This window comes from Nilaparvata lugens, chromosome 4 (assembly GCF_014356525.2).
Source record: "Nilaparvata lugens isolate BPH chromosome 4, ASM1435652v1, whole genome shotgun sequence".
NCBI classification, from domain to species: domain Eukaryota; kingdom Metazoa; phylum Arthropoda; class Insecta; order Hemiptera; family Delphacidae; genus Nilaparvata; species Nilaparvata lugens.
The window spans coordinates 3947297-3964667 of NC_052507.1; the positions used below are offsets into that span (position 1 = coordinate 3947297).

The following is a 17371-nucleotide window of genomic DNA, read 5'->3' on the forward strand; positions in this document are numbered from 1 at the left end:
AGAGGTTATCTATATTTTGGTCACAAAATATAAACAAATCCCAATCTCTTTATTTTCTGGAAAACGTCTAAATTCCAAAATAATTCTATTATTTCTTGGCTCTTAGAACATGTGAAGATTTTGATGATTTATCACTATAAATGGTACAAATTCAACAGCTTTTGTTTGTAAGGTTATCAAAAACGGTTCAACTGAAGATTCATAGATGAACCTCCCATTTGGAATCTCAAGTATTTTTATTATTTTTAAATTGGAAGATTAAAGAATGGATTATTTCCTCAACAATAAGCTTGAATTCATGGTGAGTATTCAATACCTATTATTTTTGTTGTTCATCATACCGTTAATAGAAATAGCCCAGTCAATTGTCTATTAGGCTATTCTTGTAATATTTTTACTTTAGCTTGTTTATAATAATATTTGTCTTAATTTACTGAATTTATAGCTTTCATACTCTAGCTGAAATTATGATTGTCGGTACTGTAATTTAAGTTTTCATAGCTTGAATTAAGATTGAACACTAGAGTATTCTAAATTGATGTTTCATTATTAGCTTTCAAAATTGTAATTTCAGGGAGAAAACAAAGACAATAGTGTGATTCAACTCTTGACTGGCCTCTCATTGAAACTTTGTGAGAATGTTTTGGGAGACTCCCCCAGCAAACAGAAAAAACTGGTCAATAAACTGAGATCCTGTGCATATGAAACATTGATTTTCAAACCAACTTCTACAGATCACAAATTAGGTAAGTAAATTGTTTGTACGAATTAAATTCTTATTTGTCATCTACAGCTACATTCACACTACCATAACCTGTAACTGGTGTTTATTGTTTTTAAGTTATGTGAATAAAGAAATATGGAAATATGCTACAGTGAGATTTATTTTATGTCATTTTAATTCAGCATCTGATCAACATTGGTTTGCTACTAGCCTATTGTATGTGATTTGACAAAGCAGATAACTTCATTTTTTTCTAGCTCTGCACCTTCAGGTTTGTGTGGCAGAGAGGACCAGGAGTCCTAACTCCACCCTAATAAAGGCAATCAATCAATCTCCTTAGCCACCGTTGTTTATATGAAACTAGCTATATGATAAATCACCAAATTATTCCATCTTAGTTATGAAAATGTATCATTAAAACATGAGAAAATATATTTCAGATTGAATCAACTATTAGACTAATTAAAAAGAAACAATTATCAATTATTCTAGATCATTTTTTATTCATGTACAGTGCTATTTTTTTTGTACCACTATAATGGGTCTTGTTAGACTCAGTGGAAATTGTCATATTGTATAAATAAATGAATGATATTTACCGTACCGAAATATCTTAAATCACAGCTATCTCCTACAGAAGGCGTTGGAAATGAAGAATTTGGCACCAATGGGTTTCTATAATATTTTCTCTGACGTTAATCTGACCATAGATCAAGTCTCTGGAAATATCCTGGTCTTATTGATGATATTATTTGTTTCCATCGCACTGCTATAGGTCATTTTCTTCATTCTAAAACAGCAAACACATCAATTATCATTGATCTTTTCATTTGAATACTGCAGTGAGCATTTTTTAAATTTGACACCTTTCTCCTTTGTTCTTAGACAGTAACTCCAACTTTATCCAGGTCATATTGTTCATTTTCTTGTGATTCAATTCAAATTTATTTCCATTCAAAATACAGTTCACAAACATAAATATAAATTACATTTTATGGAAAGATTAGCATCCGCAAAGAATCTGAGCGCAAAAAACAGCAAACGCATTTTGCATTGATCTATTTATTCGAATACGGCAGTGAACAATTTTTAACTAAAATTTTGAAATTTAACACCTGTCTTTCTCTGTCCACAGACAAAAATGAAGAAATTGACAATGATGAACTCATTGGAAATTTGGTGGAAGTGGTATATTTCAATAATCTCCAAAACTCAGCCTGGACTGCCAAGAAAAACCAAGTACTGTCATCAACTGTTGATAAGTTATCTAAGCTCTTGAAAACAAATCCAAATTTGAAGAATTTGCTTGTGTTTTTACTGCATATGTCCAGGTCACGGGATACTGTAAAAGAGGATGACAATTCAAAGGTAAATATAGGTTTTTGATAAATGTTTATATGCTACACGTCTATTGTTCACAAAAAAATGTAGCATAATATTTTGAACGTCATTGTTTCCATGAGAAAAGCATACTATTTCTATTTTGAAGCTTATTCCTTATTTTACTCCATAAATAAGATGCTCTTCCCCTTTATAAATTAAGTTACCGTACTAAGTTTTACAATGTCAGTTCAACATCCAAGTAACTTAGAAATTCTTATACTGTTTCTGGTGAGATTTAGTTATATTTATCTATAATGAAACACCAGAATATTGTCTAATAATATCATGCATTTATTGAAAATTTACATACATGTTCCAACACTTACCGTATAGGTGCGTACAGATATAGGCGCCGCGAACATGAGCAATTCATTTCCAATCAGCTGATTATCACTGTATTTTTACAGAAACGGTAAGATACAGAAATAAAAAGCTTGGCATCAGCTGATTAAAAGTGAATTGCTCATGTTCGCGGCGCGAATATCTGTACGCACCTTAGGGTGTCATCTTCAACACTATAGGTGATGAAAAATGTATGCTACTTCAGTAAATTCTTGATATTATTAGACAATATTCTGGTGTTTCATCAATAACTTATTAATTCCGAGCATTCTTACATCTTGAATGAAAAAGACTAAGATAATTATCAATAAATCAGTGGTTTTTAGACAATTTCTTAGTCTTTTTCATTCAATATGAATAATTACCACAATATCAACTTCTCAACTACACAAAAAAAATTCTTACATCTCTTATACGATTTAAAGATAGACATAGGTCTATTATGCTTGTTCATTGTAAGATTTTGCTGTTGTGGAAATTCTTACTTTCTCATTAATTACTTTCTTATATTCTATTCAGTAAATATACATTAGTATTCTTATAAACTGAAAGACCAGTAATAACAATGACAGACACTGTAAACTTTATACGGACTAGTATAGGCTACATAAGGTTTCTATCACACCATGGTTAACAATGTGTATTACGATTTTCATTCGTATTTTGAATAGTCTAATTGGGTCAAAAATTACAAATAATAAGAATTTTTGGACAGTATGTGATGAGAAATTCTCAGACTAGATTGCTAGATGAAGTACATCACTGAATAAGGTTACAGGAAATATTATTTATTAATGTTACAAATGACAATGATTTAAACACATTGGTATATAAAATACTAAAGCAATACTTGTCTCATTTCCCCTTCAAATTTCAGGTTATCATACAGTTATTGAGAAAATTAATTTTATAGAAAAATTATTATAGACATATTAATTTAGGTAGTGTTGGTCTTAGCTGTTACTCTTGGCTAGTTTCTTGAATATTTTTTTTTTTTAAATGATTCTTTTGTGCCACAAAACATTATTGATACAAGACATTTTGAATTAGGCAAAATTTTTTTTTTCAAAAAATAAGTGCTATTCCCAAATAATTTCATTTTGCGAATCCTATACTATTAAACGAGCAACTTCTGTTTATATGTTTGTATTTCACCGGATCTCGAAAACGGCTCTAACGATTCTCACGAAATTCAGAACATAATATATAACCGGACATAACCGGATTTTGTACAACTGGGCCTTTGTGAGGGAAATTTTTGCATTCCTATGGGAATTAATCTCAATTTACTGTGATTAGATTGAATGTTATTATAGTTATTTGTGCAACTAGTGCGCAAAGTGACAGTTTGCTGCACCGAAAGAAACGTATACGCCCGAGCCGTAGGCGAGGGCGGAATGGTTTCTTGAGTGCAGCAGAGGAACTTTGCGCACGTATTTCACATTAAGTTTTTCCTACATTTACCATTGAATATGAAAAGTGGGTAATTATGGGTAAAATTGCCTGAAATGCATCAAATGTTTTTCTGTGTAATTTTATTATTGATAAAAACCTTAATCCTAAAATCCTAAAGTCCTCGTTGTCCTTGGTTATAATATATAATGAATAATAATTAGCGCGTTGTGCTTGGTTGCACCTCTGCTCACTATAGCAGCCACAGCAGTCACTGTTACCAACTTCATTTTGATTTTGCTGCACTGTTGCTCCATATAACCTACTAAGTATTTTGCGTTGCCATGTTGCAAATCTGGAGTGCAGAAAAATTTTTCCCGCACTAGAGCGGAAAAGTGATTCTTTGCGTTCTGTAATCAGTGCAGCAATGGCCACTTTTCAACGTAACTGTAGGAAAAAGTTTTTTCTTTCGTAATCAATTTTTATGCTTCTGTATTCCAGAGCGAAGCTCGGTCCTCGATATTGACAAACTAATCCCATACTGACCACGTTTCAGATGAACCAGCCCTTCTACGAGAACATTTTCAAAATAGATGTGGAAGATAAGGTGAATGCTGCTTTGAAGAGCAGCAGAGACAGAACATACAGGAGGTACTCACCGTCCCTGTTCGATGTTGAATTGCCGGCAAAAGGCGTTAAACCTCCTCTGAAAACTAAGAGTCACTCGCTTGATGCACCGTTCGATGCACTGCCGGGCTCTCACTTAGTATTGTTTGAAAAGTACAGCACTGTATGGTACGCACAGCACAAGAATAAATACAAGTAAGTAACAGGCATTTTTACATCAATTATCAGTTCATAAAAGGAATCTCAATTCATTTTTACATTGCGGGTGATGCTCAAATGAGCTATTAAAAATAATTATCTATAGGGTTGGGCAGGGAGGTATGGATGATTTGAAATAACAGTTACACACTCATTTTTAATCAAAGGTCAAAATATTTTTTTTTACTTTCCTTGCCCTATTACCATAGGGAAGGAAAGTATTCCTTTCCGAAAAAAATTAAGATACCCCAATTTGTAAATTTCTATACGTTTCAAGGTCCCCTGGGTCCAAAAAAGTGGTTTTTGGGTTTTTGTCTGTATGTGTGTATGAGTGTATGAGTGTATGTGCGTCTGTGTACACGATATATCATCTCCGAATTAACGGAATGACTTGAAATTTGGAACTTAAGGTCTTTACACTATAAGGATCCGACACGAACATTTTCGATCAAATGCAATTCAAGATGGCGGCTAAAATGGTGAAAATGTTGTCAAAAACAGGGTTTTTCGTGATTTTCTCGAAAACGGCTCCAACGATTTTGATCTAATTCATACCTAGAAAAGTCATTGATAAGCTATATCAGCTGCCACAAGTCTCATATCTGTAAAAATTTCAAGAGCTCCGCCCCATCTATACAAAGTTTGATTTTAGATTGCCAATTATCAGGCTTCAGATACAATTTAAACGGAAAATTCCAAGTGGGAAATATTGAGCATGAAAATCTCTACAATTAATGTTCAGTAACATTCTCACCTAAAATTGAAAATAAGCTCGAAATTCGAGAAAATGTGATTATTCAATTGCAAACTGTTGCCAACTGTTGATTCTATTAAATCATTTACTATGAAGAAATATCAGACCTCGTGTGTTCCCAGCGTTATTGCCCTGTCACCAGCTGGCTCAAATCTTGGAATAGTAGACTTGAGATGCGCGGGAACACTAGCGTCAGGTGATCAATTTTCATAACGGCAAGGAAAGTTGTGTGAGTGCGCCACACCAGATTTTTGTCCATACACTCCTATAGACGTTGTGAGAAATTGTCCGTACTCCTCTGAAGCATTGCAGGTGGTACCGTTCGAATTTCTTGTTTTATTGTTTCACTCAGGTCGTCAAGGGCTATGTATACACGTGTTTTTAACAAGCCCTATCCAAGGTACATACTTACTTACTTACTTACTCTCAGGGCCATCTATATCTAAGTTGATATTTGGCTGCACCAACAAACTGTCTCCACGTAGTTTGCTATTCAGCATCTCTTTCTGTCGCTCCAAGTCTCTCCATGTCAGTCTTAACCTGTTGCCACCATCTTTGTCTGGGTCTCCCGCGGGGTCTTCTTCCAGGATGGTTGGGTGCTAAAACTTTTCCCAGATTGAACTCTTCTGCTCTACTGAGTTCGTGCCCGGCCCATTGTAATCTCCTACATTTTATTTCACTTACAATGTCTGGTTTATTGTAAAGGTCTCTGATTTCCTTATTATGTTTCCTCCTCCATTCTCCTTGCTTGTACGTGGGCCCATATATCCTTCGCAGCACTTTATTGTCAAACATCATGAGCTTTTGCTCTTCTTTCTTGGTCATTTTCCAAGTTTCAGACCCATAGAGTAACACTGGACTCATAATTGGCTTGTATAGTCTAAGCTTTGTTCTGTGAGATAGGGACTTTGAAGAAAGTAGTTTTTTTGCAGGCATAGGCTACATACACCTGTTTGCTGAGTTTACCCTATTTTGTATCTCTACACTATCCACATTTTTACTTGAGATTGTTACTCCGAAATATTTGAATTCCTGCACTTGTTTGAATTTATGTTCATCCATTTTCAGGCTGCCCATCCTTTCCCCCTGGTTTCTTGTAAAATGTATAAATTTAGTTTTGGAGTCATTTATGTATCCAAGGTACATACTAAAAAAAATTGAGTTTCGTTATTTTAAATCATCCATAGGCCTACCTCCCTGCCCAACCCTATATATTTGTCTATAAAAAAAGTTTTAGATTCACACGTAAGTTGAATTAATTCAATCAATTCCAACAGATGGGATTGAATATTACCTAGTTCAGCTATTCTGATTCATAAAAATTCATATCCATTCATTTATTAATTAGATATACACAATTTATCATTAAACTATTAGCTGATTCGGTTCAAAACTCACCTTGTATGATCAGCTCTCATGCACCATCTCGGTCTAAACTGAGATAAATCCGCTGTTCGTTTGAACCCGGAATAAACAAAAAATAATTAATGGAACCTTGCCTTCATGTAATTGTAAATTAGCATCAAACGTTCATGGTCCATGTTATACTTATAGGGAGGTCCACGTTATAATGGCAGTGTTTGACTAGCAATGGTATTGCTATCCTTGTCTATCATTCAACAAAGCGGATAGCGCTATCTCTTTCTAGCTTTGCTCTGTTGCCAGATCGTCTTTCAACAATGTAGATTTAATAATCAATTAATTAACCAAATATTTCATCTCAATTATGGGAATTCATTATTAAATTATTGAAAATATAATTTCTTGCTTAATAGAATGTAATTGATTATTTTAAACGAGAATGAACAGTTAATTCAATTCAATTTCAGTTTATTTCCAAAAACATAATACACGAATATGAAATACAATATACAACATATTTTGGAATCTCCCTACTATATTGAGGTCCACGTTATAATGACAGTATTTGATCAACTTTGGTTTTGCAATCTTTGTCTACTATTCGACAAAGCCGGCGGTGTTACTATCCTTTTCTAGGTCCACAACGGTGCCAATTATGTTTTTGACAGTGTAGAAATATGATTAATTAATGCAGAGAATCGGCATCGCTATTCTTCTATCTTTATCCACTGTCATTATAACGTGGACCTCACTATAGACTATCCATCTATGTGTAGGGGGGAATTAATAATACATCAATAAACCTGTATCAGCTACCGTCTATAGTAGGCATTGACAAGACAGATGATCGGCAACGTTTTTCTACTTTATTCCTCCACTGCCATTATAAAGTGGACCTCACTATAGTAACGTTTGTTCAGTGAACGCTTAAACCTAATTGAATCAGTTGGTGATTTAATCTCAAAATGAACCACATTGTAACAAACGAGAATCAATACAGATTTAAACTAAGATTCCATTGAAACTTGCACACTAAACGGCACTTAAAACCATTGATCAGAATCTGAAACATATTAGACTTGTCCACGAAATATGGTTAAATTCATTGGGAAACAATGAGGAAGCAACAAGTCAATCCAAATTTATTCAAATCGGACATTTTATGATCGGGCAGCATGCATTCTTGCAAGTTGAATGCCTTCTGTTTCCGTGCCGCTCACTTGACATTGAAATCGTGAGAAATATGAGTTATTATTATCGATTTGGCTCAAAATAAATCTGAATTTCCTACTATTCTCCATGAAAATTTGGTCTTGAATTTAGTATGATCACTGTACTCAACGGGGAAAGTTGGTGCTAGAAGCTATTGGATAATTTCAGGTTTTATATTACAGTTTCACTTAATCCTATACTATTAAACGAGCAACTTCTATTTATATGTTTAGATGTTTATATGTTTGTATTTCAACGGATCTCGAAAACGGCTCCAACGATTCTCACGGAATTCAGAACATAGTAGGTTTATAATATAAAGATTCGATTGCACTAGGTCTCATCCCTGGGAAAACTCGCTGAAGGACATTAAAAGGATAATTATTATTCATCCTTGGAAAAACAGCTGATAATAATGATTTCGTCGTCTGTTGGTGATGGAAGTGAGTGAGCGAGTTCATGTGTGTGGGACTTTGTCAAAATTATGACTCAGCTGTTGAACTTTTGTAATCATTCAATCAGGTACTTAGTGCCGGTTGCAAAAAAGCCGGGTTATTTTTAATCCTGATTAATTCCAATAGATCCATCTTTTTGAAAAAGTATTCTCTGATTTGGTTCACGTGAAGTTAATCAGGATTAAAATTTAACCGGCTTTTGTGCAACTGAGCCTTTGTGAGGGTAATTATTGCATTCCTCTGGGAATCAATCTCAATTTACTGTGATTAGATAGAACATTTCTGTATGAATGTTATTATAATTTCTTCTTTCGTAATATATTTTTTCTTTGCTTTTGTACTCCAGAGCGAAGCTCGGTCCCCCATATTCTATAGTAAAATAAATTGAGTGTAGTCGGACTACACCACTCAACGGGGAAGTTGTGTTGGAAGCTATATTGTAGAACTCGAGGTTTCGTATATTATAGTTTCACTTTATTTATGGTAAAATTAGTAAAACAATTCTAATTAAACTACTCTGTAAACGATTCTCTGTAAAAGTTTGTTCTTGAATTTAGTCGGAACAATTTCTCAACGAGGAAGTTGGTGCTAGAAGCTATTAATAACTTGAGGTTTTATATGGTTTCACTTTATTTATAGTGAAATTAGTCAAACACTTGTAGATTAATTCCACTTAATCATAGTCTGCATAAAGTGATCTCTTTTTATAATTTAACTCTGGAGCATTTTATGTTGCGTTGTCCTATGTACAGATGCTGTAGAATTAAATTTATAGGTAAATTTTACCAAAATTTAGTTAATAATGAGGATAGGTTGATGGTAATGTTGTCAAATCTGTCAGAAGAGAAGATAAATAGAGTTTTTCTTCACATTGAGAAGGCTTTAGAGATTAGAGAAATGATAAGTGATATGTAATTCAATCTGTGATATTTTTCTTCTATGTGATCTAATATAAAATAATAAGGTTAATAATTGGTGTCCAATACTAAATAAACTACTACCACTACTCCTAATTCAATTCTTAATTGTCTTATTCCAGCTCTACTAACCCTTCATATATAGTACTTGTTTTCAATTTGTTTCCTTGTTTATTCTATAAGTATATTAAAAATGTAGTTATTATATGATGTTGTGGAATTTTAACATACACAAGAATATCTCATAAAAGCTCAACTCTATTTGTATGTTTTTCAAGAACAAATGAATTGATTGTTTGATATATTCAAATCATGATCAATCAATCATCAAAAATATCGTTTCATTCTTGATGCATCAAATAAATTTATCGAACGATACCTTTTAACAAGACAGTGTGTAATGAATACTTTGTTCGAACCACTATTTATTAAATTTCACATTTTCTTTGTAGGAAGAAAATAGCTTTATATTTAAATTTTTCATTCTAGTAATTCCGTGAGTGCTTTAAATTTGAATTTTTCTTTCCAGGAATTCAGTAAGTGCTACCCAAAAGCTCAATCCTTTATGCATACCAGAGCTCAACTTGGATGTGCCTAGATCATTGACACTGCCCAGCTTTCGTAGCTCCCATTTGGTAATTGTTGCGTTTTTTATTGATAACATAATTTTATAGTCGTATAATAAATTTAGTTCTAAGCTGAGTTTACACCGGAGTTAATAACACGAGTTATTAACAAAAAGTTATTAACTTGACTGAATCGTCAAAAATTTCTCTTGACAAAAATTAATAACTCATGTTTCTAACAGATAATTCCTTGTTATTAACAATATCTTGTTATCAATATAATTGATTTACATATGATTTCATTTAACGAGAGTATTCATATGATATAACAGCCAGAAGCGAAAAATTGTCTTCAAATTTGAATTGAAACATATGTGTGATCATTAACATAATGATCTTCATCTGATCTATTGTAAATGAATTATAATGCGTTTACATCAGAGTTTAAAACAAAAGTTTTCAACATAAGTTAATAACTTTTTTTGGCTCCTAGTTTTTTTATCAACAAAAGTTAATAACTTTGTCAAGTGTTTTGTCTGCAGCTGTAGTTATTAGGGAACAGCTGTAGTTGTAGGGTAGGGATGCTGGGCGAGGGGGTTGCGGGGAAGATAGTAACGTATTAACAAAAGTTAATGCGATAAAAGAGGCTTTTGTTATTAACATAACACATTGATCTTTACCGACTCTCGATGGATAACATAGATCTTGTTAATAACTAGGAATTTTCTGTTGCAAACCCCAAGTTATTAACTTTTTCCAAGAAATATTTTTGTAGATTCAGTCAAGTTGACAACTTTTTATTAATAACTCATGTTATCAACTCCGGTGTAAACGCAACTCAACATGCTGTTATTGACTTTTGTAATTAACATCAGTTGATAACAGAAATGTTAAAAACTTGTGTTATTAACTCGGTGTAAACGCAACTCAACATGCTGTTATTGACTTTTGTAATTAACATCAGTTGATAACAGAAATGTTAAAAACTTGTGTTATTAACTCCGGTGTAAACGCAACTCAACATGCTGTTATTGACTTTTGTAATTAACATCAGTTGATAACAGAAATGTTAAAAACTTGTGTTATTAACTCGGTGTAAACGCAACTCAACATGCTGTTATTGACTTTTGTAATTAACATCAGTTGATAACAGAAATGTTAAAAACTTGTGTTATTAACTCCGGTGTAAACGCAACTCAACATGCTGTTATTGACTTTTGTAATTAACATCAGTTGATAACAGAAATGTTAAAAACTTGTGTTATTAACTCCGGTGTAAACGCAACTCAACATGCTGTTATTGACTTTTGTAATTAACATCAGTTGATAACAGAAATGTTAAAAACTTGTGTTATTAACTCCGGTGTAAACGCAGCTTCACCATCAGTACCATGCAAATCAGAAATGAAATACATGTGTGGTATTGATTAATAATGTGAATATCTTTGAAACGGTTTGAGATATCGATATGCGGTTTCCACCATTCATTTTTCCTTGAAATTCCCTATCGAAATCATAAATCGCATGAGCACCTTTCTATTTAAAAAAAATGAAGTTGCATTCAATATGGCGGACCAAATAATTAAAGTCATTTTAAAGTAGTTTTTCAATTTGAGTAGGATCCCCAATCAAACTCAACGTCAAATTACCTTTATGTATGAGATATTAAGCCGTTCTCGGACTTTTCACCCACCCTGTATAGAATCACTTTGTATGAGAAGTTTGGGGTTTCCTGAGTATAATTAAATCAATCTCCTACAAAAAAAACATGGTTTTTACACTTGTTTTATGGGAACATAACCAATTCCAATGTAGTACTCTTTAAAATTCACGTTTCTGTCATTACAATCCTCCCAGTTCCGTGAATTAACCTCTTGAAAGAAAGAAAGAAATATTTATTGCCAAAATCATTAAACAAACTTTACAAATGTGAAAAATATAAAAATTTTCATATACAATACATTACAAAAACTTAAAATTAAAATATTTTCCATTTAAAAATCGATTATAATATTATAATTGGCGTTACCAGCAAAACTAAGTAGTTTGAGCGATGGCAACGAGTAATCAGTCGGCTATAATTAGTGGCTTGAGATTCAGTCGAAAATAGAAAAAATATAAAAAGAAAAAAGAAACATATGGAATGTATGAAAAACTAGAGAATAAAAATAAAATTTCAATCCGAAAAGAAGAAGTACTAAGAGTGAAATACTAAGAGAGCAGAAAAACTAGAATGAATTCATAATAATTTAAAAACTCAAAAGAAAAAGAGATGATTCATGTAATTATTAATCTACAATTCACTGTACATATGCAATCCATTTAGTAACATAATGTAATTCATTTGTACCATATATGCAATTCCTTTTGTAAGCAAAGAGAGAATTAGAAAAACAATACAATACAGTACACATGACACAAAAAATAAAACTTAAACTCAGAGAGAGAAAATTAATCTGGGAGTATAGCCCTACTAATAATAAATTCAGAGGAACTGAGGAAGACAGTATATGTACATCAAATTAAAATATTTTAGGTATGATATCTTATGTTTTCATCCAGCTTTTAATTTTCAATTTAAGTGCTTTTGTAGGTTTTCTTGCAATGAAATGTTCTGGCATAAAACTAATAAGCTTTTTTTGTTGTATAGCTGAATTGTCTTCTTCATATAGTTAGATCTGTTCGAGGAACAAAGAATCTATTTACTGATCTAAAACTTGAATAACTATCGAAGCATATTGTTATTGGAACTGGGAAGACTTTTATGACTGAAAATTATAAATATAAGTGATTGTATTTTAATATTAATTTTTTTCCAGGATGAAGGTTATGTGACACCCGACAAGGAGTTCATTGATAACAGCTGCAGTCGACGTAGTAGCACAAGTGGTTTCATTGATAAAAAAATCGAGTTCCCTGAACGTGTGGAGTAGTATGTCGGTGGAAAGTCTGAGCAAACCGGTGCACTACACCTGGGAGAACCTGGGTGAACCGGTCTCTGAGGCTGAACCTCCGTTCCTCGCGCAGACGGACGTTGCCGTCTTCGAGTGCTGGAAGAAGTGTGCGCTGAAGAGAGACAGGGAAGAATATAGAGAGAGAAATGTTGGTATCGGTGACCTGTTCCGAGATATCAAGTACATGTTGATTGGGATAGAGTCTAGGACGTTTATGTATGATGAGGTGAGTAGAAATATTCAGTAGTCATTTTTTATCGTTTTGAGTATGCATATTTTGAAAATATAAAACACTTCATAAAAGTGTTTTCATAACCTCATTTGAACTATTTTTTATAATAATTAGGGAGAGAAACAGTTATGGGTTTATCCTGTTAATTCTCTCCCAATCATTAATTTTATATTTTGGTGTGGAATGTAATGTAATAAATAAATAAATATTCACTCTTCTGCTAGAAGGCAGTGGCAAGGCAGAGAATCGCCAACGTTGTTCTCCTATCTTTCTCCACTGCCATTATAACGTGGACGTCACTATGTATGCATATGGCATGTATGCATACTCGAGATAGATCAGCTGTTCGTTTAAACCTGGATTCAGCCATTTTGTTCGAGCCCGACCCGGCCGCGATGTCAGATATTTACGCGGTAACCCACTACCTCCGTAAACAAAGCCGTAGTGCATTCGTGTGACGTCAGCACAGGAAGGGCTCCTACACCAATAAAAATTCGTTGATTTCAGCTGATCTATATCTGCTAGAGTTTCTATTGGTCTAGGAGCCCTACCTGTGCTGACGTCACACGAACGCACTACGGCTTTGTTTAAGGAGGTAGTGGGTAACCCCACCTTAAGCTGGGTTTTCGTTTGTGCGTAAATGCCGTCGTTGACCACGACAGGGAGAGAATCTCAGATTGGGTAGATTTCAATTTGTCTACATAACCAAAAAGATTATGTTCAATTATGTTTCAATGGGGCAGGTTGGGCTTATACATTTTTATACTTTTAAATGACAATATGTTGATATTATTAGAAATATTTATAATGCAAAGTTATTTGATCAGCTGCTTTAGCACACTTGAAATTTGGACAATATGAATGTCAACAATGCTTGTCGTCGTCGATTGCGGAAATTTACGCACAAACGAAAATGCACCTTTAAAAGGAAAATACTAGGGAGGTTAGGGTTTTCTTTCAAATGGCAATGTGTCATTATTTCAATATTAAAATATTAATTCATTATCTAAATATTATTCAAAATATCCAATCAGTGCTCAGCAACCGTCATTAGAAAGAAAGTTACATTCAAAGAACTGATTGAATGGAACGAAAACAATTGTACCTGCACATCTATCCTCATTACGGTGCCGTGTAAGGTTAAGGTCAAGGAGGCTTTGTGAAAAGTGAGACCATAAGTGTGATCATTTTATTATCATTTATAACATTTGAATCATTCAAGACATTCGTTTAATTTGAAAGAAATATTTATCACTTGAAAATTGATTCTATCATCCAAATAAATGCATGAGACATTCCTTGAATCAAGGATTAGTTTCATGTCTAGAAACTAAAATAACCAGACCTTTCCGTGTTGATTTCTGACATTGCAGGATCAGAAATCGTTCATGGTGAAAACAAATATTTATCACTTATAAATTGATATTATCATTCAAATAAATACATGAGACTTTCCTTGAATCAAGGTTCAAATATAGTTTTGTGTCTAGAAATTAAACAAAACAGATCTTTTCGTGTTGATTTGTGACATTAGAGGATCAGAAATCGTTCATGGTTATCCCTAGAACGACGATATAGTGAGGTCCACGTTTTAATGGCAGTGGAGAAAGATAGGCAAACAACGTTGTTGAACCCCTGTCTTGTCAATGCCTTCAAAAGGCGGTAGCTGATACAGATTTATTGATGTAATATTAACTGTTCATTCTCGTTTAAAATAATCAATTATATTTTATTAAGCAAGAAGTTATATTCTTCAATAATTCCATAATGAATTTTCGTTATTAAGATGAAATATTTTGTTACATTGAACAGGTTGTACCCCTTCAAGAGCTATAAATTCTCGATTTTTTTGTATCGAGGTCCACGTTATAATGGCAGTGGTTTATTGATGTGATATTAACTGTTCATTCCAGTTTAAAATAATCAATTATATTTTATTAAGCAATAAACTATATTTCTCAATAATTTCATGAGTTTTCATAATTAAGATGAAATATTCTGTTAATTAATCATCAATTCTACATTGTTAAAAGACAATCTGGCAACAGAGCAAAGCGAGAAATAGATAGCGCTATCCACTTTGTTGAATGATAGACAAGGATAGCAATACCATTGCTAATCAAACACTGCCATTATAACGTGACCTCATTCTGGAACTTAACCTAAACCATAGAGAAACAATAGCATAAGTACATATCCCATGGTATAAGGTGTTTATGTCGTAACTTTTTCTGTTATCTCAAGCCGATAGTCCACGTAGTTCTTTCCCATAAAGCTATGTGACGCTGGCAGTCTCTCATATTGTGCCGTTCATATCACCCCAACAAAACAGTGAAAATTTACAATAATCAACAGTATTCGGCTTGAGATAACAGTGAAAGTTGCGACATGAACGCCCTATACCATGGGATATCTACTTACGCTATTGTGTGTGTATGTATGTGTGTGAGTATGTGTCATGTGTATTTTTTCTTATTGAAAGTAATGTTTTCAAGCATTTTTTTTGACAATTCTCATACTCTGTTAAGAGTCTCTGGGAAGATATTAAAAACAAACAAATTTCAGGATCAGAAATCGTTCATGGTGAATCCTGGAACGGCGATAGAAGGCCTCACTTCGGAAGCATTGGCTGTCTATATTGAAGACTTCATTGAATGCGGAAACGACGTTCGACTACTAGCGCTTCTTCTGAGAAACTCCAAACAAAATATCAACTACAACAAGCAAGGATTGGTGTTTGAGGTGGGTGAAAAAGCAATGATTGAGACTAAATGAGAGAGAAATGGACAAAAAATATAAATTAAACTAATTTATAAATTGGACAGCTAATTGCAATTTTTTCTAAACTCCTAGTTCCGGTTTCCGAGCTTGGGATTTAGCTAAATTCTAGACTTTAAACAGCTGGAGTCAGAAAATTGGCTTTCCAAAACGGGGCGTAGTCCACGTTCAAATTAAATTTCGAAAGACTAGAAAATCGAACACAAAATAAAATGAAGAGAAAATAGTGTAAAGTTACAGCTATTTTAAATTATTTAGGAATGTTTAATTTCGTCAAGGAAAAACGTTTTCGCCACACTGCACAGAAAGCAGCTGTTTTCCAGTCCCTGCGTAGATCTGAAAGACATTGTTTGCAGACGACTCTCATCTGACGTCAGAACAGGTTTCTTTCCGGCCTAGGCCGGAAAGAGTACCCTTTTCAGCCGCTAACATGGAACTAAGAAAGGTGATCAAAAAACAGCTGATCAAAAAACTTTTCATTTGTGTTCATTATTCAATAATTAAAACATTTATAATAATATCATCTTATTGTCATTTGAAAGAAAAAAATATAAACTCAACCTCCCACATAATTGAACATCATCTCTTAGGTTATTTAGACAAATCAGAATAAAAAATGAAAATACTTGGACAATTTCCTGATATTCAGATTTCCTCAGATTTGCTAGAGCTATCACCTTCCACTTCTGCTTTCGGAAGTGCTTAATAAACAACTATTCTCATATATATATGTTTATTTTTGTGTGTGGCGAAAAATAGCGTTCGCGCCACGGGTAAAAATGTTTTTCCGGCTCTCAATCTTTTCCAGTCCTCGGCCTACGCCTCGGAGGCGTAGTCAAAAACAGGGCGTAGTCCCAGTTTTTATGATAATCTTTATTTTATAATTTCTATAATTAGAAACGTTTTTCCTTGACGAAATTGAACATTCCTAAATCATTCAAAATAGCTGAAACTTAACACTATTTTCTCTTTATGTCATTTTGTGTTCGATTTTCTAGTTTTCTCGAAATTCAATTTAAACGTGACTGCGACTACGCTCCGTTTTGGAAAGCCAATTTTCTGACTCAAGCTGTTTAAAGTCTATAACTCAGCTAAATCCCGAGCTCGGAAACCGGCCCCAAGTGAATGAAACATAACCAAGTTTTTGGACTAGTGTATATAAGTCAAAATTTGGGGAAGGAACTGCAGTTTTGGACTTTGCCTGTTGGTCCTTCCCCAATCATTTTAATGATTTGTGTTTTGTGTAGGCCTATCATTGAATGAATAAATAAATAACTCTAATATTCACTTATTTTACTTATTCTTCATTGATTCATACAATCGAAATGATGGGGATAGAAAAATTAAGGTAACCTATTCCTCTCCCAAATTCAGATAAGGTTACACATAGTTCGAAATAGGTTAAGTCTTGTAGTTGTTCACTTCACAAAATTTTCAGACCTTAATCATTTTCACAAAGTAGATTTTCAAATTTA

The 17371-nt window shown here is 33.4% G+C and overlaps 2 protein-coding genes across 3 annotated transcripts in view; both read left to right on the forward strand.

The window, feature by feature from the left end:
* LOC120350796 lies at window positions 1–12865 on the forward strand. The gene is made up of 6 exons (XM_039425651.1): window positions 1–301; window positions 575–746; window positions 1860–2092; window positions 4398–4663; window positions 9896–10001; window positions 12752–12865. Exons 1-6 carry the CDS (start codon window positions 266–268, stop codon window positions 12863–12865), a joined length of 927 nt encoding a protein of 308 aa, XP_039281585.1. The 5' UTR covers window positions 1–265.
* LOC111055437 (gamma-tubulin complex component 6) overlaps window positions 9893–17371 on the forward strand; it is a 26078-nt gene continuing 18599 nt past the window's right edge. For both annotated transcript variants that reach the window (XM_039425545.1, XM_039425546.1), the window contains exons 1-3: window positions 9893–10001; window positions 12752–13112; window positions 15684–15860. In XM_039425545.1, coding sequence (XP_039281479.1) covers window positions 12867–13112; window positions 15684–15860 — 423 coding nt within the window. In that variant the 5' untranslated portion in view covers window positions 9893–10001; window positions 12752–12866. The remainder of the gene's footprint in view (window positions 10002–12751; window positions 13113–15683; window positions 15861–17371) is intronic.

Bases quoted from the DNA above. Each gene is read 5' to 3' on its own strand.
- LOC120350796 (XM_039425651.1), top strand. From the start codon at position 266: ATGGATTATTTCCTCAACAATAAGCTTGAATTCATG. The intron at 302-574 runs GTGAGTATTCAA...TTGTAATTTCAG, and splicing joins ACAATAAGCTTGAATTCATG to GGAGAAAACAAAGACAATAG. The intron at 10,002-12,751 runs GTAATTGTTGCG...ATTTTTTTCCAG, and splicing joins GCTTTCGTAGCTCCCATTTG to GATGAAGGTTATGTGACACC.